Source organism: Falco punctatus (assembly GCF_963210335.1).
Source record: "Falco punctatus genome assembly, chromosome: 10".
In the NCBI taxonomy this organism is placed as follows: Eukaryota; Metazoa; Chordata; class Aves; order Falconiformes; family Falconidae; genus Falco; species Falco punctatus.
The window spans coordinates 11483146-11504461 of NC_137590.1; the positions used below are offsets into that span (position 1 = coordinate 11483146).

The 21316-nt window shown below is 44.7% G+C and overlaps 1 protein-coding gene across 2 annotated transcripts; it reads left to right on the forward strand.

Annotated features, from left to right (window-relative positions):
• The first annotated feature begins 1938 nt into the window (after nt 1–1938).
• NPEPL1 (aminopeptidase like 1) lies at nt 1939–17431 on the forward strand. 2 transcript variants are annotated; one of them, XM_080403947.1, is made up of 12 exons: nt 1941–2183; nt 3167–3352; nt 4502–4672; nt 7277–7366; nt 8048–8129; nt 8324–8466; nt 9023–9100; nt 12712–12812; nt 13468–13591; nt 14764–14940; nt 15623–15733; nt 16534–17431. In XM_080403947.1, the coding sequence occupies exons 1-12, from the start codon at nt 2034–2036 to the stop codon at nt 16690–16692; spliced, it is 1572 nt and encodes a 523-aa protein (XP_080260073.1). In that variant the 5' UTR covers nt 1941–2033; the 3' UTR covers nt 16693–17431. The 2 variants fall into 2 exon arrangements, with proteins under 2 accessions (XP_080260074.1, XP_080260073.1); XM_080403948.1 differs by lacking the exons at nt 12712–12812; nt 13468–13591 and having other exon boundaries at nt 1939–2183.
• Nucleotides 17432–21316: the final 3885 nt, after the last annotated feature.

Here is a 21316-nt window from a genome sequence, read left to right on the forward strand (position 1 = left end):
GCTGTTGGCTTGTACAGAACCTCTCCATTAAAATGCATGCAAGTGTGCAAACATCAGCTGCTGCTCCTTGTTAACAAAAGTTAATTCTACTGATACGTGAAAATGACGGTATTAAAAGCGCACTGTAATAGGAAATTTATTTCTACCGCAAGACTTCTCTAGGTACTGAAAAGTAAAACAGAATAATTAGTTTCTTGCTTGGTGATTTTTGGAATGTGCTAAAAATCTGAATATAATTGATGCAGTGTTCACTGTCTGCCTAGGTTGTGTTGATTTAAGGTTTGATTTTATGAAACGCCATGAGACGAAGGAGTCTTACCTCCTTTTCTTAAATCCCTGGAAACCTTGCTTTTGGTACAGCCTGCAAAATGTAAGTTCTTGGATAGGTGACATTTGGGGGGGGAAAAAAAATATGTTTACTTTCTAAAAAAACCAAAACAATATGAAACAAACAAAAAAAAAACCTCAGGAGTCTTCCTAGATAAATTTTATTAAAACAGGGAACCCATTATGATTTTGCATATTCATTATGATGGATTATGTAAGATTATGTTTTGGTGGCTTAATTCCATAAATACTTGGAGAGGATCAGTGACTGGAGTGGCCATGGAAGGCTGGTCCGTACTGCAGCTTCCACTGGGGCTCCTACAAGCAGCAATGTTTGCAGCTGCTGTTGGTGGAAGGCGTGTTGGAAGTTTCGGTGCTGCAGATAGAATTGATTTTCCCACTCAGTCTGTTATCTTGACCAGGACCCTTAACTATAATGAAGGAAGGACCGAGGGTTAGGCGAGTATTTCCTACTGCTTTGTTTACCTTTCACTTAACGTAGATCCGGGGAGAGCACTGTATTGATGCTCTTGCAGTAGCAGTAATAGCAGCACTTGTACTTGGTGACTAGGAACTTACTGCTGGTAGAATTTTGGGAATGTCTCAGTCCTGAAAGAATTGCTGTGTGTTACTGTCGTTCATACCTCGCATGCTGTCCATGTATATTGGAGTAACATTGAACCCCTAAATGCTTTATGTTCTGTGGCTCAGCAGAGACTCACAGCAGCTGGAGCCTGTTGAGTTACCCCCTCCAGGCTGGGGGGATGCACGACTGACCTCTGCAATAGATTTTCCTAGATCTTTTATTCAGGGTTATTTTCAATGTAGCAGGCAATAAAGTTTCCATAATGTCCCTTCAGAGACTGAGTAAGACCTTACTCCAAGGAAGTGTTTTCTGTGGCATTCATTTTTTTTTTCGTTTTAGATACATTTCCATTACACGCAGCAGCATTTGCTGTCCCAGTGTAAGCGGACACGCACCCTTTCTGATGCTGAGGCTTTCCTAGCTGCCGGTTAACGGGGATCAATTCCTTACTGACCTCACGTTAGTAGGAGGTGCCGGGAGAACGGAAGATGAAGATAAATACCCGATTATATTTACATTTACTATTAAAGCTGGTGTTTGGGAACATTGTTTCTGTTCAGTGAATCCCCGTGCTGTACCGCAGAGCTCGTTCCAGCGGTTTGCTCCCTCTGGGGTATTTTCAGGTCTATGGTTTATCCCGCATTTACTTTCGGGAGAAGAGGAATTCAGCTTTTTTCCATTTATCCCTACGTAGTTTCTCGCTTTCGAAATGTAGCGGTTCCATGCTGAGGGCACCGCCGGGGGAAGGCGGGCAGGGGCGCAGCGCGGCTCCGAACGTGAGCGGGGCCGGGGTCCCGCACTGCGCGCGCCCTCCCCCGCCCCGGGAGCCCCCCGGCCTGCCCGTGCGCTCCCGGGCCGAGCACAGCGGCGCGGCACAAGGCTGTTCCCCAGCACGCCGCGCTATGCCCGGGAAGGGCCCCCGACCCGCGCCCGCCGCCGCATCCGTGTCCCATCCGGGTCCCGCGCCCCGCCCGGCGCGGTGCCGCCTGCAGCGCCCGCCCCGCCCCGGCGCGCTGCCCGCCCCGCCGTGGTGCCCGCCCCGCCGAGCCGGCGCCGGGCGGGGCGGAGCCGTGCGGGCGGGCCGGGCCGAGCCGAGCCGAGCCGGGCCGGGGGCAGGAAGATGGCGAACGTGCAGCTGCAGTTCCAGGCCAGCGCCGGCGAGGCGGACCCGCAGAGCCGCCCGCTGCTCGTCCTGGGCCAGCTCCACAACCTGCACCGCCTGCCCTGGGCCCAGCTGCGGGGCAAGCTGCAGCCGCGGGTCACCGAGGAGGTGAGGCCGGGCCGCGGCGGGGGCGCGGGGCCCCGCGCACTCCCCCTGAGGCGGCGGTGGCTCTGCCGCGGGGGGGGTGGGGGTGTCGGGGGGGGGGGAGCGCGGCCCCGGCGCCGCCCCCGGCCCCCCCGAGGCCGCGTCTCCCCGCCCCGGCCCCCAGCGGCCTCGCGGTACGGGGGAGGCGGGGGCTCGCCGGGCCTGCGGTGCCTGCGCGGCGGCGGGCCTGCGGCCGGCGGGGACGGAGCCTGCCGGGCCCGTGGCACGGCCCCCCGCAGCCGGCCGAGACCCCCTCGGGGCGGCCCTTAACGGAGAGATAAAGGGGAGGCGGGCTGGCACCCCCCGCTGCGCGGGCCGGCGGGAGCCTGTTGCTGCGGCCCGTCCCCGCCCGCGGGTGAGGCGCTGCCGCCCCGTGCCCGCCGCGGCGCCGGAGGGGGCTTCACCCTCCGCGGGGGTCCGCCCGCAATTAGCGCAATTACCGACATTACGGAGCCGCGCCTTCCCCGGGGCTAGGTGGCGAGCGGGGCGCCGCGGGCCGCTGGGGCTCCGGCGGGGGTGTTTGCCGGGCTCCTGGGTCTCTTAGGACAATATTTAGCCTTCGTGTCGTTCTGTTTGTTTTTAATTAAATGGCTACGTGAAACGAACTGACCAGTAGATCAGGGCCATCTATTTATCCGTAGGAAAACGTTCACAACTTAAAAAAAAGCTCTGAAGCAGCTTTGCACTAAATAGTGTGAAATTAATTAATACAGCTCAAAAGAGATGCTTGTAATGGGAAGCACGTTTGCATTTTCTGGTTAATAAACAGGTTTGTCATCTTCCCTGTTTCCCTTCGCTAGACGTTATTGCTTCTAAAATTGGGGGCACAGTTTCTTTGTTTCTGATACCTAAAACCCCGTAATTAGAGTGCCAAAACGTAGTGGGAATGAGATGGGAAGAAAAGTCTGATGGAGTTCTTTGTCTTTAAATTCTTCTTTCCTCCCCAGATCTGGCAGGCTGCTTTAGGCACCCTGAACCCAAACCCCACCGACAGCTGCCCTCTCTACCTGAATTACGCCACTGTGGCCGCTTTGCCTTCCAGGGTCAGCCGGCACAACAGCCCATCTGCGGCGCAGTTCATCACCCGCCTGGTTAGAAACTGCCTTCCAGGAGGCGTCAACAGATGTATTGTTGTAAGTGGCTGCTTGAAAATGTCTCTGCTGGAATGTCTAGTCAAGTATTTTCTCGACTTTTCAGATCTTAGTGGTATCCAAGGAGACTGGAGGTGGGCAAGTTTTGCCGATATAATTATACTGACATTTATAAGTGGTTTTGCGCTGACGCGTAAACAAGACCGAACTGTAATAGCTTATGCGTGCTCAAGCAGTTGGAGGGAATTAAGGTTGGATATGTATAGAATGTCTTCAACTACAAACGTCCATGCAAAAGGGCTGTGGCTAGATAGTGGCTTTTTTTGCGCTAGGATTTATGACATCAGCACATGCTTTAGAAGACTGACGTAGCCTGCGTGCAGGGTGCTGTGTCTATATTGCATAACCCATGTAAGGTGCCTCATTTGTGCTATTCAGTGAGTTTTACAAGTCTTGATGCAAACGTGCTCCAATGTGAGTCCTTTTGCAGGACAAGCTCTTGGACTGCTTTGGTCGTCTTCTGTATGAGCCTGAAGAATGTGTTACATGTTTCTATGGCTTCTCCAGCTTTCTAGGTTGTTAGAGAAGACTCATATAATCAGTGTCAGTAATAAAATCTAATTATGCTCTTCACTTGGAAAGCTTATTTGTAAAAGTAATAACTCTACTTAATTTTTTTCCCTTTATGGTTAACTTTGAAAATGTTTATCTAAAGGTGCTTTCCATTGGTAGTTTCTGTAATTAACTTCAGAAAAATACTCTGCATGTTAAAAGCTTTTGGGTTAATATTGGCCACGTTCTCATATCATGTCTGTTTCATTTGTTTGGAACACATACTAGTGGTTCCCGTGCTTTGCTTTTTTTTTTTTCTTATGTCTTGATCTGTAGGCTAACCTGTGTTAATTGCAGTAGTATAATTAAAGCAGTGCAGCTCCCTTGTAAGGATGTACTAATACCCATGGTCAAGACCAGCAGTGTAATTAATTTCCGTATGGGAAATGAACTGAACCAGGTCAATGTGGTACTGTTCATACTGCCACTCCATCCATGCAAAACATGATGTATGTCTTGATTCAGACAACAGTCATCCTCCCCCCACTTCACCAGTAATATCACAGATTACAGATCCTTTTCAATGTAGTCTTTCACACCCCTAATGATGTCTGGTTTGTCATCTGGCTGGTGTTTCAGATGGTCTGTGAGCGGTCTGAAGTCTTCGCTTCTGCTTGTGCATTGGCCAGGGCTTTCCCGTTGTTCACACATCGGTCCAGTGCATCAAGAAGCACAGAGAAGAAGACTGTAACAGTAGAGTTTTTTCTGGTTGGACAAAACAATGGACCTATAGAAGTGGCAACGCTTAAAGTAAGATTTTGTTTATTTCCATCATCAGTTTATTCCCTGAAATATTTTTTTCTTCAAATCGTTGCATGCACAAATACATCTGTCTCTGGTTACATATGAAATAGGTATTGTATCTGAAGTAATAAATTATCCTAGGCCAGAGTTCCCTGAAGTTGATCAGTTCACAGCACCTGGGAGTGGAAATACCAAGCATACTACTGCAGCAAAGACTGAAGGTGTTACTCAGAATTTAGATTTCAGGGGTGGGAAACACCGAACAGATAGCACAAAGAAAATGTTTCCTTTCTCATGTTTAGCATAGGTGCAAGTAGTGTACTTTTAGCCTGTAATATTACATTGCCTTCCCTGTGTAGGCTTCTCACTTTCTTTTACCTAGGCACAATCTGTATATGGCTGTGCAGGTGAATATCACAGTGAAGTCATTAAAAGTTGCTTATTCAGGGATCACATGTGGCCTCTGCTGTTTCTGTTTGATGTACCTCTTTGGCTGAGTGTTTCTGGCAGAGCTGTAGCCAAAAACATGACCCTAAGAAGCAATACAGCCTGGAGATGAGCTATACGTAACAGTTAAATATGTCATAAGTCATCTTTCAATAGTAGATAATCAAAGTCTGTTTCCCTTGCACCTGACTGTTGCAGAGAGGAAATGCCACATCAAGTACCTTTTACTATGCTAGGTTATTCCTTCTCAAGATCCTAACTTAAAAGCCATCCCAGGTTTGCACTTAAGCCTTTGAGCAACTTTCTGTTTGCTGCTCCAGGTTATGTGCTACAATGATGAGTCAGTGAGATTAAAAAAATCCCTTACAAATTTTGGCAATGGATTTAACTAAGAATATGGTGTTGCTGCATCTGAAATTCACATAATTGTAGCTTTAGGGGTCTGGGTTTTTTTCTTTCAGTGTCTTTTCCTCCATACTTTGTTCTTACTCTATGCACTGATTTGACCACAGCAAATGATGCCGGACCAGTTTTCAGGAAAGTGACAAAGACAGAAATGCTCTAAGTACAACAGTTGATCACTCAATTTTTCCATACCCCAAATCAGAAAAAACATAACTGGTGTCAAACATAGTTCCTTCAGATAGGTAGATTCCAAACTACTTGGGTTATTTATAACTTAAACACAAATCTGAAATTATTTCTACCTTCTCTTCTTCCCCTTGATGTCAGTGCCAAAACTTTTACTGGCTTCCTCCGAGCTAAGTTTTCACCCTTTAAATTCAACCAGCACCAGACAGGTAATGTAGAGCATGGAAGAGACATGTGGTAGGTTTTTCTTTAGTTAAAATTCTCCCTTGGCATGTTGCTGCATTTTGCACCTACTGCTTTGGCCAGGATACTTTACGGTGAGGACTAGTAGGGATTGTCACAGCTTTACAAGGCCCTTATTAAAGGCTGCCATTGTCTTGGTTGCCTTGAGTACCCTGGAAGCCAAATGCAGGCACAGCTTATTTCTGTAAGTCATAATTGTTTCCCTTAGACTTGACCTTTGGGTTTAGAGCACCTCCATGTACCTGCATGGCCTTAGCGGTGAATCAGTTCAAGTCTAGCTTGGCTCCTGAGGAGGTCCTTATCCCTTTAGGGGAAGCAAAGCAATCAAAAGTAATTGTAGGGAATCGGGCACCATTCCAAAGTAAGCCAAGGTTTATGAGTCTGCTGGGATACAGAATGTATAGAGTCCTTTGGCCAGGCTGGCCAAGCCAAACTTCAGATACCTCCTCACGAATGACTGTCCAACACATCTGATTCCTTTGAATCCCATCTTGACTCACCCTTTTGCTGTGTGTGGTCTCCAGTGTAGTGTGGCTACTGGAAAGTTTGAACAAAGTTTCATTCCACCTACTCTTTTTGTTTCAAGTTGTTGATTTACAGGAGTTAAAAGTTGAAGCTTAGTGTCTGGTGCCCTGGTCCTTTTTGCCAGGAGGATCCTTCTTTAAGGAAACAGCCTCGGCATGCTCACTGTTGACCGTGTTTTCTGTCCACTCCTGCTTAGATGGGTTTTTACTCAGTCCAGATGAGGGTCAGTCCAGTTTGCCGCAGGAGTGAGGAAACAGATGCATGTGTGCTTGACGCAAATCTGAAGTAGTCCACGTTCCCCATGGGCCTGCCATATAGAACATCTTACGGCAGTAATCTTTATTGCGTTCAGCCACTCTGCCTGCCATATATATAAACTCTGCAGTTTCCCATGTTGTAAATTATAAAATCCCTGCAGGTTTCCAGCCCAAGCAGCCTGCCAGCTCATTGTGACTTCCTGAACTTCCTTCCTCTTATCTTCCCTCCACTTCGCATGGCAGCCTTGGTCTCCCTTTGATAGTGAAGGCTACTAATCTTGCAGTATTAGTTCACTGTGGGAAGGGATACAGTTGCTTAGAAATTAGAGCACAGGGAAAAATAACTTAACACATACAAAAACTGGTGGTTAGCTTGGCTGACGTTATTTAATACTGTACAACTGCCTGTGATCAGTTGCAGTGAAGCATTAATGTGCTCCAGAGGAACCACGTGTCTGGTGTAGGCTGCACAGGACTAAATGTGAAGCTGTGCAGAAAACCAGCCAAACCAAGGCCAGTTCTCATGTGTCCTCACTTCTTCTCATAGTGTCTGGCAAGTGCTACAGAAGGAGTCAGGCTGGCTGCTCGAATTGTGGACACCCCATGCAATGAGATGAACACAGATAACTTCCTGGAGGTAGGTATTACACCTGATGAGTAAGGGTTACTAATTGGAAGTCTAGACTACAGTAATCAAGAGGTAGTATTGCTATCTCTTAACAAAACCTGTATGTCAGCAGTGGGAAACACATCAAAAAACCTGTCCAAGGATGCTGGGGCTATTTCTTTGGCCTTTAGTATTTCGTAGAACTTTGCTAAGTTGAAAGGAGGCAGAATGTGCAGCTTTGGGGTAAGGCACTGGGAGTGAGATTAGGTCATGACACTGTCTCCTTTGCCAGTGCTAGTGTTGTCTTAAGCCTGATGGTGATAAGAGTTTCTGAAATTATGGGACAGAAGTTGACGTGTTTCCACATAAGTTTCATCATGAAAATCTGGAAAACTATTGAGAATTAAAATGTTCCTGTCCTATTGCATCATGATCCAATAGAGTGAACAGCTGGCCTTTGCCTCTGAAGATGTCTTTTACTGGCTGAGCTTAAAGGTCAACGTTGTATTTCATGCCGTAGTAAGTCAAGGATGTCTCAGTGGAATCAGGCTATTAGAAAACCAGTACCACTCCTAAAATTGTGCACGCTTGTATGTGTATGCATGCAAAAATCATGCAAAACCCTTAAGTGGGTGCCCATATGTGTGGAAAGACACAAATGTGTCCTTCTGATGCCTGGCTGACAATGTCCTTTTTGTTTTCATGATTAAGGAAATCAGAAAAGTTGGCAAGGATCTTGGGATTACTCCTACCATTATTCGAGATGAGGAGCTGAAAGAGAGAGGCTTTGGAGGTATATCTTGTTGAAAATTCAGCTTTTTTCCTAGCAGTTAATTGGAATGTTTTGCCTTCTCTGTTGTAATGTTTTACTTGCACATTTTTAAACAGTTTTATTGTCCATAAACTGAGATGTTTGACAGAAAATAGCCACAGATTTCTCCCCGCAGTCTTTTTTCCCCAGGAGTGGTTTAATTCTGTGTTTTCCAGGTATCTATGGAGTTGGCAAGGCAGCTCTGCATCCTCCAGCCCTAGCAGTTCTCAGTCACACTCCAGATGGTGCTACACAGACCATTGCATGGGTGGGCAAAGGTATTGTGTACGACACCGGAGGACTCAGCATTAAGGGAAAGGTACATAAACACTTGTTCTTCTGCTGCCTTGGCTTACCATGTTGTTTTCTGATGGAAAGTATTCAGTTAATGTCTATAGGAAACCAAGTATATTTATTTGAGTAGACACTTGATCTACTGTCATCCATATGGACACAAACTATCAGGAGAGAGTACCAAATAGGATTCAAGGAATGCTTTACAGAGCAGTTAAAGAGCTACCTGATATTTTGCCCTTTAAGCGTTGCACACTGTTAGGAGAATGCTAGAAACAAAGTTGTTAAATGGGTATTGGATCTATCTCCAGAATTAGAAATTAGGGTTGGCCTCAGTGCGAATCTTGTGAACAACCTTTTTTCTTTTCTAACAAATTAACAGCAGAGGTTTAGTATTTTCCAGTTCTAAGGCAAGATCCACCAAGAAGCAGATGCATGTGTTCTGTCTTTCTGTTATGGTGGAGCACTGTCAAAACCAGAGTTACAGAAGCATCAGAAATGCTAGTTTTATTTAGCAGGCGTTACTGTGAAATTCTCTTTAAAAAAAGAAAAAAAATAATCCTATGGTCCTGTTTAAACAGACTACTATGCCTGGAATGAAGCGAGACTGTGGTGGAGCAGCTGCTATTTTGGGTGCCTTCAAAGCCACTGTAAAGCAAGTAAGTAAAATGTGTTAATTGATACCATGTATCACAGCATTGCCAAGGACCAGTCTGGCTTTTGGATATATTCCCAGATATGGGGGCCAGTCTAATCCTGAAGTTCTGACCTACCACTGCTATTAGTGACCTTGCGCTGCTCTGCTTTTTCTGCTATTCCAGGAAAATATTTCAAATCTTTACCAGGATCTTGAGAATTGTGAGAAATTCCTTGAGTGCTTTTTTTTTTTTTAAGACTCCTTCTTGAATTTCAGGGTTTGTTCTGTGGACTGAGTGGTTTCTAGTTCCTTGAATCAGATTTATACTTGAGTTATCCAGTGCTGATTTTGTTTAAGCTGCAGGATTTGAGGCGGCTTTCGTCACCTTAGCAAAGAGCGGGATGAGTGACTCTGGGATATGAAGTCTGTCCATATTCCAAATCCTGTGCCAGTTCTAATATTAACCTGCTGGGGAAGTGGCAACTCTAGTCTCATCAGGGCCTGCTTTTAGGTTTGCTGCTGTGGTCAGAAAGTAGTAGGGGAGCTGAGAAGGAGCCAGGTATTGAAATATGAAGAATTAAAAAAATGCATATTGTGCTTTAACAGTATGAACTGGGGAAAAGAAGTGGCTGCTGCCAATAAAACTCTGCCCTCTCCACAAATCCAGTGACTGAGTCTTGCTGACAGAGCAGCTATTGCCTCCAAGGAGTATCCGAAGTTCAAAGAACATTTACTGCTGAAGATTAATGCATAGATCTGACAGAAGGTCCAGGGGGTGATCAGTGCCAGATTCCCATTTCTCAATAGTTCAGCTCTGTGTCTTGGCCCTAGCAGCATGTTTGATGTGGAAAGATGGTAAACTTCACAGATATCTGCAGAGACTTAAAATTGTAAACTTCACAGTTATCTGCAGAGACTTAAAATTGAAAACAGATTGGCGAGCTGTATCTCAGGCAAAATGGCCAACTTTCCGTAACGAGGTCCTCCAGAAGGTTAGATCGTGCATTTGCAAGGGAGGAGAGCTAGAACTTAGACAGTGGGTTGGGAGAGTCTGGGAAAGCCATGAATGCAGTACATCCTTTTGGTGATTCAGTCCTTGTTTCCAAAGTAGGTTTGTGTGTAATTATCTGCACTGAGAGAAGTTGCATTTGCAATCGCAGTAGGTGTGAACGTAAGTGATCTGTCATTTCATGTGCAATTATTGTAACAACGAATAAACTGGCAGTGATATGTTTGGGCAAACTGAGCCTGAAAAAGCTGTCATACCTCACAAGAAACCTGTGCCTTTTTATGTAAAAACAAAAGAATGATTTGCTGCTTGATTTTAAAACATCATGTAAGAAGACCTGTTAATGAAATCCCTGCAGAAGACGTATGCAGGTAGGCAGTGAAAAGAATTTGTTGTTGTTCCTGTTTCAAGACTTTTTAAAAAAAAAAAAAAAAGCTCTTAATAATATAAAGCTGGCAGAGGTTTAAATTAGCTACGCTGTGTCACAGAAACTGAAGTTGGAAATGCATGTTGGATAGAAAGCTCAGTGGGAAGAGGGGCAGAGGTTATCCATCTTCAGAAAATATCTGCCTACATGCTGTTCAACAGTTCTATAGCGTTATTTAAAAAGGCTTTGGATAGCAAAATTAAGGAAATTATTTTTTCCTGGAAAGATGCATTTCATCTGTTGTGAGCTTTCCAACACAAGGGAGGAGAGAAAAACACTCACTTAACATGCAGGATCAAGAAGGATTTCAAAATTTTAACATAGTGAATCCTGCTGCTGAAGAGCTACAGGCAGAATGAGATACAGGAAAAGGCAACTGGTACTGGAAGCAGGTTTTCAGTTTTTGACAGTAGATTAATCACATCTCTTGCTTGGAGGAGGAGAATTTGGTACAGTCCAATTAGAGATGAATGGAGTGGGATTTTTGCTGCCCGGACTGTTTTGGAAAGAGCAGTCATAGGTGGAAGGTTGTCTCATCAACAATGCTGTTTGCCCGCTGGCTGGGCTGGAAACTGCAAAGTTACTTTATAGCTTCTAGATGCTGCCCGTTATTTTGAAAGGTTTTGATTTGCCTTTAGACTTTAGAATGTGAGCTGATTCAGCAAGTCCAGGTGTCATCAGCCAGGGACTTTTATCAAGAGATTAACAGTAAAACTGACCCTGGTTTCCTGAGGAATTTGGCATTTTTAAAGCTAGTTGTCCCAGTTGGGGGGAAACTATGTTATTTGTTAAATGCTGCTGTCTCCCTTTCCATTCCTAGGATCCTTCTACACAATGCAGCTGTTGTATAAATAACAAAATCATCATACATTTTAAAATATCATCCATAACCATATCAGCTCTTGATTTTAAACCGAAGTAAACCAGAATGGGATATGCCAGAAGAGAGGAGGCTAAGGGGAAAAAAAAAAACCTTTGAAAATGCTGTGTGTCTTCCAGCACAAAAAAAAAACAACCCAAATTCCTCTTGGCCGTGGGTATTTTTGGTTTTACACAGAAAGAGAGAAGATAGATCCTGGTAGCATGTGTCTGACCTGTGGTGCAGGTTGGATGCTGAAGGGCAGTGAGCTGTGTCATTGGAGTTCCACCATGTTTCAGGATTGCCATGATCAAAGTTACTTTCCAAATAAATACTCAGAGGTGGAATCTGTTCACCTGGGGCTTGGTGTTTTGTTTTGTTAGGGAAAATACACAGTTCACAAATGGCTACATATTAGCATTTATTATTTTGTCATTTTACACTATTACTGTAGGCTCTTCCCCAGTGTGGCAGAAATGATGGGAAGGATCTCAGTTTCTCAAATGGCCCCAGCTGTATCATTGTTGTTCCTGGAGACTAAATAAAAGCAGTGGAAAATACAGGGTTTGGAAAATAATCCTAAGCATTCTGACTGGCTGTGTAATGTTCTCTCACAAGCCTTTGTAATTGTCACTTCGAAAGCATCCTTTGTTTGGATCTTTCCTTTGTGGCTACAAAAGGTGGAGTTACATGGTCTGGATATGTTGTTTGCGATCTGTATTGTGAGTCAACGTTAAGAGTTGTATCAAAGTTAGGTGAGTGAAGTGGCGCATCTTTGGAGATGTATTCTGCTGGTTTTCATACAGGAGTACTGTACTTAGTGACTTAAGGTTTGAGTTTGGTGTGCCTGGCAGTTTCCTGGTGAGCTCAGTGGGCTTTGGAGTTGTGTTTGTGAAGATCTGACTAGGGCTGGCTGTAAAGAGCTGAACGTGCTCTTCCCAGGGAATCAGGTTTGACTAAACATAACCCCCGCCAGCTGCATCTGCACGTTTCATATAAAAGATGTTTTAATTCGGGTACCTTGCCACTGAGAGAAGATTGCACTGATCACTGTGTAATTGACAGGGTCTTTCGAGACCCCTTCCCCATTTTTCTGTCACATGCATATAGGCTTTTATTCACGCTGCAGTGAGAACTCTAAAACCAGTATTAGATGTTACCTCCTTGCCCACTTTCTGTAGCTCTTGGCCTCAGCTTCAAGATACTAGACATTCCTCACAGATTTCCCATGTAATTATTGGCATTGCTGTCAAGAAGTCGGAATTCCTCATTGATTTCAGTCCCAATAAATCAGCTTGATGTGAATCAAAAGCCATTTCTCTGCTATGGTTGTTACAGGGTTTTAAAGACAATCTTCATGCTGTTTTTTGTTTGGCTGAGAATGCAGTCGGACCACGTGCAACGAGACCTGATGACATTCATGTTCTTTACTCTGGAAAGTAAGATTGTTTCTATCCTTTTCACAGAAACATTGAGAGGAAACACCGTGTTTGGTTCTGTTCATCTGGGTACCATGCAGATTATGAATCTGTCCCTCATCAGCTTCCCTAAATATTAATAGTATTTCAGACAGCCATAGTAGTGAATTTTCAATGTGCTTAGAGTTTCCTGTTAGGTATGTAAACACATGTCAAAATACATATCATATATCATGAGCTGAAGTTTTCTTAAAGCACTGGGGTTTAGGCATTTTTTCCAGTACAACCTGTTTTCTGTATCCATCTGTAGTCTATACTGTCTCAGTTGCAGAGGCAGGCTACCGTTGTATAAGAATCTCTTCTTGTTTTAAGCAGAGTATTGTTACCTCTTTGTATGGTAATAATTTGTAAAATCCCAGCTCGACGTGCTAGGCGTTACCCAGCCCCAACAAGCAGACCCAGCTGTGAGGACAGTACTGTTACAACCCTTTTCTATCTGTGCTCACTCTGGATGCTTGCAGCTGGGTACAAGCAGCCATGCAGACTTGCAGAGTCAAATAAGGAAGCACGCTGGGTTTGAGTCTGCTTCCTCATCCACTGTTCTAGTCCAGGCAGATGAGTCTTAACTTCCAGCCTGAAGTACAGCAGTGTATTAAATGCCCTCTCTTCTTCCTAGAACTGTGGAAATCAATAACACTGATGCAGAAGGTAGACTGATACTGGCTGATGGAGTAGCTTACGCGTGCAAAGATCTTGGAGCTGATATCATTCTTGATATGGCCACTCTTACTGGAGCTCAGGTACTGATGCAGAACTGCTAGCAGATGGGGTGAATCCTTCAACTGTCTGCACATTACACACCTCTGTGCCTCTGTCCTGCTAGTCTTTGGGGGGAAAGTAGGTACTGTGAACTGTTGTGCTGGATGGTGGCTTCCTAAACTTGTGTAAGAGAAAGTTGCCAACAGCAGTCCCAGTAAACTGTAACACATCCTCTGTGCATGTGACGTGCTTTGAGTGTGTTACATTTATATCTGCATTACTCAAGCAGGTTTTTGGGGGGGTTATGCAACCTTTTTGCTTTTGTGTACTTAAAGAAAAAACGGTATTCTTCTGATGGTATTAGCAGCTGATGTAAGCGATCCAGAGCTCGATGTTTGCAATTCAGTAGCTCTATGATTAGCAGAACTGATTCGCTGATAGTGATCAGGAATTTTCTTCTCCATAAAATAGCTTACCTTGGAAGTCATACAGAGAGTGATACAAGGGTACAAATTTAATGCTATTAGTTTTTGAAATGTTTTATAGAAAAGTTCTATTGACAAGCAGTGATTCTTGTGGTTTAATTTTCTAGAAAATGAATTGGTCTTTGTATCAGGAGGAGAAATGGTGGCAAATTTTGGAAGTGTGTATTTTGCATACATTGGTGTAAATGTCAATTGTTTGAAAGCTTCCCATCATTGTCCTACTGGAAAACTGGTATGATGGTGACTTTTGGGTTTTGTATATTTGGAAGGAAGCGACCTTTCCAGTGAATGAGGATGTTACGTTGTGTGATTGACACACATTGCTGTGGTATCCTCTGTGTGTGTGTTAGATGTTTTATTTATAATTTGTTGCTGATTTAATTTTATGTCTAAGATAAATAATTGTAAAGTGATATAATTTGCTTGCTCAGTAACAGCAAAGAAGTATTTTTGTCTTGACAGTGTATGAATGGGCCAAGCAAATGCAGACTATTTCACTGCAGAATAAATCTTCAGAAATTTTAAAAGATTCAGCAGTACCTACAATGTCTTTGTCAACATTTGTAACGCTTAACTTCTTGTGGAGTGATTTTGAGTCTTTTTTTTTTTTTCTTGGTGGTTTTGTTAGATGGAAAGCAGCTGTTAATGCTGAGAGGTAATAATGCAGAATTATCCTGCCCAGCACAGTTAAGGTGACTCCTTCCTGATTTTGTCTTGTGTCTCACTAGGGAATTGCTACAGGAAAGTATCATGCTGCTGTCCTTACCAATAATGAAGAGTGGGAAAAGGCTTGTGTTAAAGCTGGCAGGAACTGTGGAGACTTGGTCCATCCTCTTGTGTATTGCCCTGAGCTCCACTTCAGTGAATTTACCTCTGCTGTAGCTGATATGAAGAACTCTGTGGCAGTGAGATATCTTTTTTCCTTTTAAGTTTCATTTTTTACAAAAAAGCATGTGTTTTCTATGTAATGTGCTGACCTGTTGATAGCTGGCTGAAAGCACTTCATGTGGGTTGTGATCTTTTAGAAATGGACCATATAATTACAGTCTTCAGGGTCTTTCACCTGGGGATTTTGCAGGCTGTGTCACTGCCCTGGTATTTAGTGTCAATTTTAAACAGGGTAGTCTGCTGCAAAGGTACCTTTGGGCTGCTTGCCTCTTAAGCATAGCCTTAAGATGAATGCTAAGTTTCTGGGTGGGCACCATTTAAGAGGTAAAGATGGATATTCCTCAGAACATACATAACCAGCAGAGACAGTAACTGGGAATGCAGAAACCAGGAAATTGGGGATAGAGGCATTGGGAATTACTGCAGCTACTTGTGCTATGCTTGAGAGTTACAATGTCCGGTTAAGTTCCAAAAAACGCTACAGAAAGCAGCTTGGGCAGAAGAGGAGTTGAGCAGGGCCAGACTGCTACCAGGGATTAATTCAAAGGATTTACAGTATAGCTGGTTTGCAAGACTCTGGTTTAGGGCCATCATTAAGCTTTAAGCTAGATTTAGGCAACTGTCTTTTCTGTAGGTAAGGATAAAACATGGACATTCTCTTTTCTTGCAAGACTGACTGTATTTTTATTACTTCTGCAGGACCGAGACAATACTCCAAGCTCCTGTGCTGGGCTCTTTATTGCTTCTCACATTGGCTTTGACTGGCCAGGAGTCTGGGTCCATATAGACATTGCTGCACCTGTTCACGCAGTGAGTATGTTCATACAACTTCTGACTCCTCCCTGGGCAAGCGGGCTGCGTAACGGAACCTGCTTGTGCCTGCAGATACTCTGCATTCAAAGCAAGAGAATAAGGTGGAGAAGAGTTCTTCTGAAAAGCGTTGACTCTTCATCTGTGTTAGGAATGTCTTTGTTTTGGTAGCTTCATCTGTTCATGTTTTCCATCTTGGTTTTAAAATAGACTAATGGTCACTTTAATTGGCAATATCTTTATCATTATTATTTTCAACAGCTTGCCTGCTTTCTGTTCATGGCAATAATCCATTTTCACCCATATTGTTTTAAAATGATTGACTAGAGTCAATCATCCTGCCTGCTGACCTGCAGCACAGAAAACGTTTGCTTCCACCCTTTGATGGGATTTGTGTATATTCTTTTTTCTAAAATACAAGCCAATTTACTTCTCCCCCACTGCCCCTTCTGTTTTTAAACCCAACTTGCCCAGCTTATACTCCAAATCCATTCTCATGCTAGATGGAACGTTCCCTGCCCTGAACAGTGCTAGCATAAATCCATGCTCGAGTCAGCGTGAGCTCTGTTCTTGTGTGAATCGACTGATATGTTGGTTTAACCTGGCTGGGACAGATTCCAGTGGCCGTAAGGATACAGAAGCACAAGCTGAGCAGGCTTGCCCAAGACCCTGAGTATTTTCTGTGGCCGTGTGCCATCACTGCTCTTCTTGAGTGAGTAGGTAAATTAAAATTAGGTTCAGATTATACAATCTGAATTGTGAACTGTTGTGTGGTTTTGTGTTGTGTGGTTTTTTTCCAGGGTGAACGAGCTACTGGCTATGGTGTGGCTTTGTTGCTGTCCCTGTTTGGAGGGGCGTCTGAAGACCCTTTACTAAACATGGTGTCTCCTCTTGGGTGCAATGGAGACTCTCCCACTGAAGACATGGAGAGAGACTCCAAAAGGCGGCGCCTGGTTTAATGCGCCCCCAGCCCTAAGTGACGGGGTGCATGGGTTACCTCACTTTGCACTGATTCATTCTCAAGCAATGAAAATGTCACACATCAGAAATTGCCATTTTTTTTACTATCATTATAAGATTTATTACTTGTTTCTGATAAAAACAGCCGGATTTAGTGTTTGGTTGTTGGTTTTTTTTAAATTATTGGTGCACACAGTTGCTGAACAATATCAGTGGTGCAGAGTCCAGGCTCAACTAACTGTATCAGGAAGAGGGCACATACTCCTCAGCTCCTCACAAAACCTGACTAAGTGCATTAATGCATGAGAAGCTCTCTCTAGTCTGAAGAAGCAACTGCAGCTATTGCTTACAAAGCCTTCTGAATTACTTATATGTGAGGTTTCGTCAGATGTTTCTGCAAGGCCCCACTACATCTCAGAACACAGGACAAGGAAAAAAACCTCTGTAGACTTGGCTTATTCAGTGACAATTTAGCTTAGCAGCAAAGGAGATGTAATGAGAAAAGGCCTATAGTTTTAATAAGGTGCTGTTTCCGCATGTTTAATGTTTTTCTGACCAGTAAAATCAGCAAGAGTGGTCCAGAATATATCTCTATGTAAATCTTTCACATACAAATTACAGAATGTATTCATGTTAAATGAGGAAAAAAAATAGAGGGACTGTGATTGAGTAAAATTGGTTTACAGAGTGGCTTCTTGCCACTTAATGAATTTATTATTAAAGCAGCTTACATATCCCCTGTGACGTTTCATGGTGGTGTTTATGTTTCTGAGAACACAGAGTGCTCCAGAAGTTTGTGCATGACATCGTTACTCTTCAGATTCCTTTTCTCAGTACTTGTACATCTGAAAACAGACCTAACAGAGTCACAGCTTACACAGAATGGTTTGGGGCAGTTGTGTTGTGCTGATTCACTTAGTTTGTTTGATTCAACAGCAGTCAGGGGTGCGTGGTATTAGTTTCTGTGTAAGGCAGTCACAAGGAGCTTACAAGCACTAGTTTGGCTTGGCCACTCACAGGAGATGACTTGCCCCGATTTATTTGATGTCAGCAGCAGAGCTGGGAGCAGAGTGACCAAGTTTTAGTCAGTGCTGGTCCCTGCCTGGTGGTTCACGCGTCAGCCTTTGGAAACATTTCTTGGCTCATCCAGAGTGTTGATGGTGAAAAATCCCACCCAGCACACACTTTTGGCTGCTTTGCAGATACAGTCAAGCTGAGTTGTGATGGATTACACCTTTCCCTGTGTCGGAGGTGATCTCTGGAGAGAACTGGTGCTAGGTTTTAGATGGAGTTCCAATAATGAGGTACACATCTGGTCTAGGCATGAGTCTTTTTGATTAAAGACTTCATGGAAAGCTTAACGCAGAAGGGAGAAGAAACATTTTTCATTCTGGTTTTGTTGGCTATATTTGATTCTTAGACAGAATGTAACTTTTCTTTTTTTTTATAAGAAAACCCCGGAACTTCATTGCTTCCTATATCTGCTCTTCCCGTGCTGTTCTGGTTCCCTGGTCCACTTGATCATAGTTTTAAGAGATCTACGTATAAATTGAGTTCTGCCTTTGGTCGTCCTAGGCACTCAGTATAAAGCACTATCTGGTACCAAAAACTGTTGTGGGAAGTGTGTTGATGAAGAGTTGTTTTCATTACGGGTTCAGTCTGACCACTGAAGCTAATGGCAAAATGTTCTAATTCCTGTGCTCTGAAGTCAAGTCTTCAATCTCCATCCAGTAGAAACACTCTTCAGATTAATAAATTCTAATTTTGAAATTTAGGGGGTTGCCAAAATGAGGCAGATTTTTACCTAAAAAATGGCCTGCAGTTTTGTGGCATATGGCTAAACTCTAATGTTATTCGCTGGATGCAGCAAGCCCAGATAAAGGAGAAATTAGTTTTTGATGACTGACTGTAATATCCAATTTTGTTGTGTCTCAAAGCATATCATTCTGCTGAATTTAATTTGGAAGTCACTTAATAGAAGTCATCTTTAAAAACAAAATACCTAAAATTAAGGAAATATAACATGAAATACCTGAAAAGCAAACAGGATGAATATTTAGGAAATAAAAACCTGAAAACCAGCTTAAGTTTGCTTAAACAGAGTAAAATAAATCAATCCAACATGTAATCGTAAAAAGGACTGATGCTTCCTCTGTTTCAGAGATACAAAATAAAAATCAAGGCCCTTTGTTTTTTTTTTTCCCCCAATTCCATAATAAAATCTCTTGCTATTCCTGATGTACATTATTTCCTTCTGTTTAGATAAGAGGTGTATTCTCTAAAGCAGAAGTTTAGGACCTACACAAGACAGGGATTGGTGAGCTGTATTTACCAAATAAATGAGTCTCTCCTGCCTTTCACAGAGCTTGCACATCATTCCCATTAAGTTCACAGTGTTTCTTAACCCTCTAATGAGCAGAATTTTAATTCCCTCAAAACCCAGTTCCACCAGCTGGATTCACGTACCTACTTGGGTGCTGGGCAATTTGATCTTCTGCTGCAGGATTTGCCCTGAAGTACCTTGGTATGAGACCTGGAGGCAACCTACAACAGAGGAGATGCCCAAACTGCCGTAGCAGATACGCAGTGCCAGAAAGTAATGTGTGGGGTAGTTACCAAACAGCAATAGGTGTGTGTTGAGCAGCAAAGCTGGAATTTGGTCTCTGCAGCTGCCACTCCTGTCAGTCGCTGTGCAGCCTGAAGCGAGCAGGGTACAGCAGCTCTGATGTTCTTACTGCCTCTGTGGCCGCCCTGACCGAGTGCTCCACAATTCCCAACGTGTCCAGCTTCACAGCCCCTTCTGTGTGAGAAAGCAGCAGTTACTCCCAGGAAGGAGCCGCAGACACCATAGGCTGACCTCAGTGGATGTAGGTGACTGTATTTGAAGTATATTCTGGCACCACTTGGGTAACTTCAAACAGAAACGCTCCCACACTGGGCGGCGGGCACCCACGTAGTTTTGTAAAACTGCTGGGTCATGAGTCCTCCATGCTGTGGGGTACCCTGGGTCAACCCTGCAAAGACAACGAAGCAGCATGTGGCTCAGTGAGCGGCTGAAGGTCACCTCGGTGTCTAAGCAGAGAACTGAAACCTGGGGGCTCCCAAGCTCTGGGTTCCCAGTTGCCCTCTGAGCAACCACGAGCGATGGAGCAGGGTAACAGAGGACCTGCTGCCAGGGGCAGCACAAAGCCAGAGAGGTGCCTTCCCAGGTGGGTTTAGAGGAATTGGAGCTTAAGTTTCTACAGCTGTGAGCCCAGCACTTACAAGAGGAGGCTGACAATTAAGCACAAGCTAATGGGACCCCCCAGATTTCCTTTCTCTTTGTTTCCCCCTTGGAGCTGTGCTGCTGGTGCCTGCAGGTGGTCCAGGGCAGCTGACATTGACAACGGGTGAGTTGGTGCACTGCTCTGCCGGGGCTGAGGGACCACCAGGGACCACTGCAGGCCAGTGCGGCTCTTTGCCTCGGTGAAAACGTTCCCTGGGCTGTAGCTCACCGTGAGCCGCGTGGCAGACGTGCGGGGCAGGACAGGGGTGACCTGCTGGCTGGCTTGTTAAAGCGAGGGGAGGTGGTGGTGTATGGCTGGTCTGAGGCTGATGTGCTCAGTCACGGAAAACCCTGTCTGATATTTTCGATGTGTAAACCATACTGCAGAAAGGGCCTTCTCTGACCTTGCTGCATTTTGCCTGAAGCGAATCGGGCCAACGGCGTATTTTACTGCATTTTGGCACCACCAAATGCTGTCTGAATGGGGACTGGTGACAGACACGTCACCAGAACTTTACCGAGGGCTCAGTCTTTAGAGGAAAGATGGGCTTAGGCAAAACACTGCTTTGGGATGAACTCTGGCTGGGCAGTGCTGACCCTGGGGGGGTGTTCGCATGATGCAGTAGAGGTGGGTGCGATCCCTCTAACGCGTTGATGCAGCACCGCACAGCATCTCCTGCGCCGCTGGATGCGCTGCGTTAGCCAGGTGGAGCACAGGATCGGTGTCGCTGCCGGAGCTCTGGCAGAGGAGCTGGTACCTCCACAAACACCACAGCTGTGCTGTGGGCACGTCTCCAGCCCCACAGGGGCCCCGTGTTGTGTGTATCAGGTTCTTGGATGGCACTTACCGGGTGAAGGGTGCAGTGATTTGTCATGTCGCCATATGCTGCTTGATCAAGAGGCGTCAAAGTCCTCTGCTGAGAGCTCATGGCAAATGATGACTTGGAGCCTTTTTAGCACCAGGGCTACGTGTAGCCTGAGGGGTGAATTAGCCTAGTTCCTTACCAGAAATATGGAGAGAAAAGCTGTTCTGGGGGATACTGTGGTCTGACTGCCAACAAGGACAAACTGTTCCTCACTGACAGGGGGCCTGGGTTGGTGGGTGTCTGTAGATACCCCCTCCTGTGTCTGGGACAGCGTTTGCCAAAGCCAACAAAATCTGTGATGTCAGAAGGCAGAAAGAAACTAAGTGATACTCACTGCGTCCACATTTCTCACTCTCCCTTAACTTTCTCCTGTCGTTTTCCTCCCTGCTGCTTTATACGTGGGACTGAACAGCCTTCAGCTAACACTGGGGTGATGAGTTAATGTCTCTTAGCTGTTGAGTTTTGAACTTGGAGTTGCGTGGTATGCTCCAG

Bases quoted from the DNA above. Each gene is read 5' to 3' on its own strand.
- NPEPL1 (XM_080403947.1), top strand. From the start codon at position 2,034: ATGGCGAACGTGCAGCTGCAGTTCCAGGCCAGCGCCGGCGAGGCGGAC. The intron at 8,130-8,323 runs GTATATCTTGTT...TGTGTTTTCCAG, and splicing joins GAAAGAGAGAGGCTTTGGAG to GTATCTATGGAGTTGGCAAG. The intron at 15,734-16,533 runs GTGAGTATGTTC...GTTTTTTTCCAG, and splicing joins TTGCTGCACCTGTTCACGCA to GGTGAACGAGCTACTGGCTA.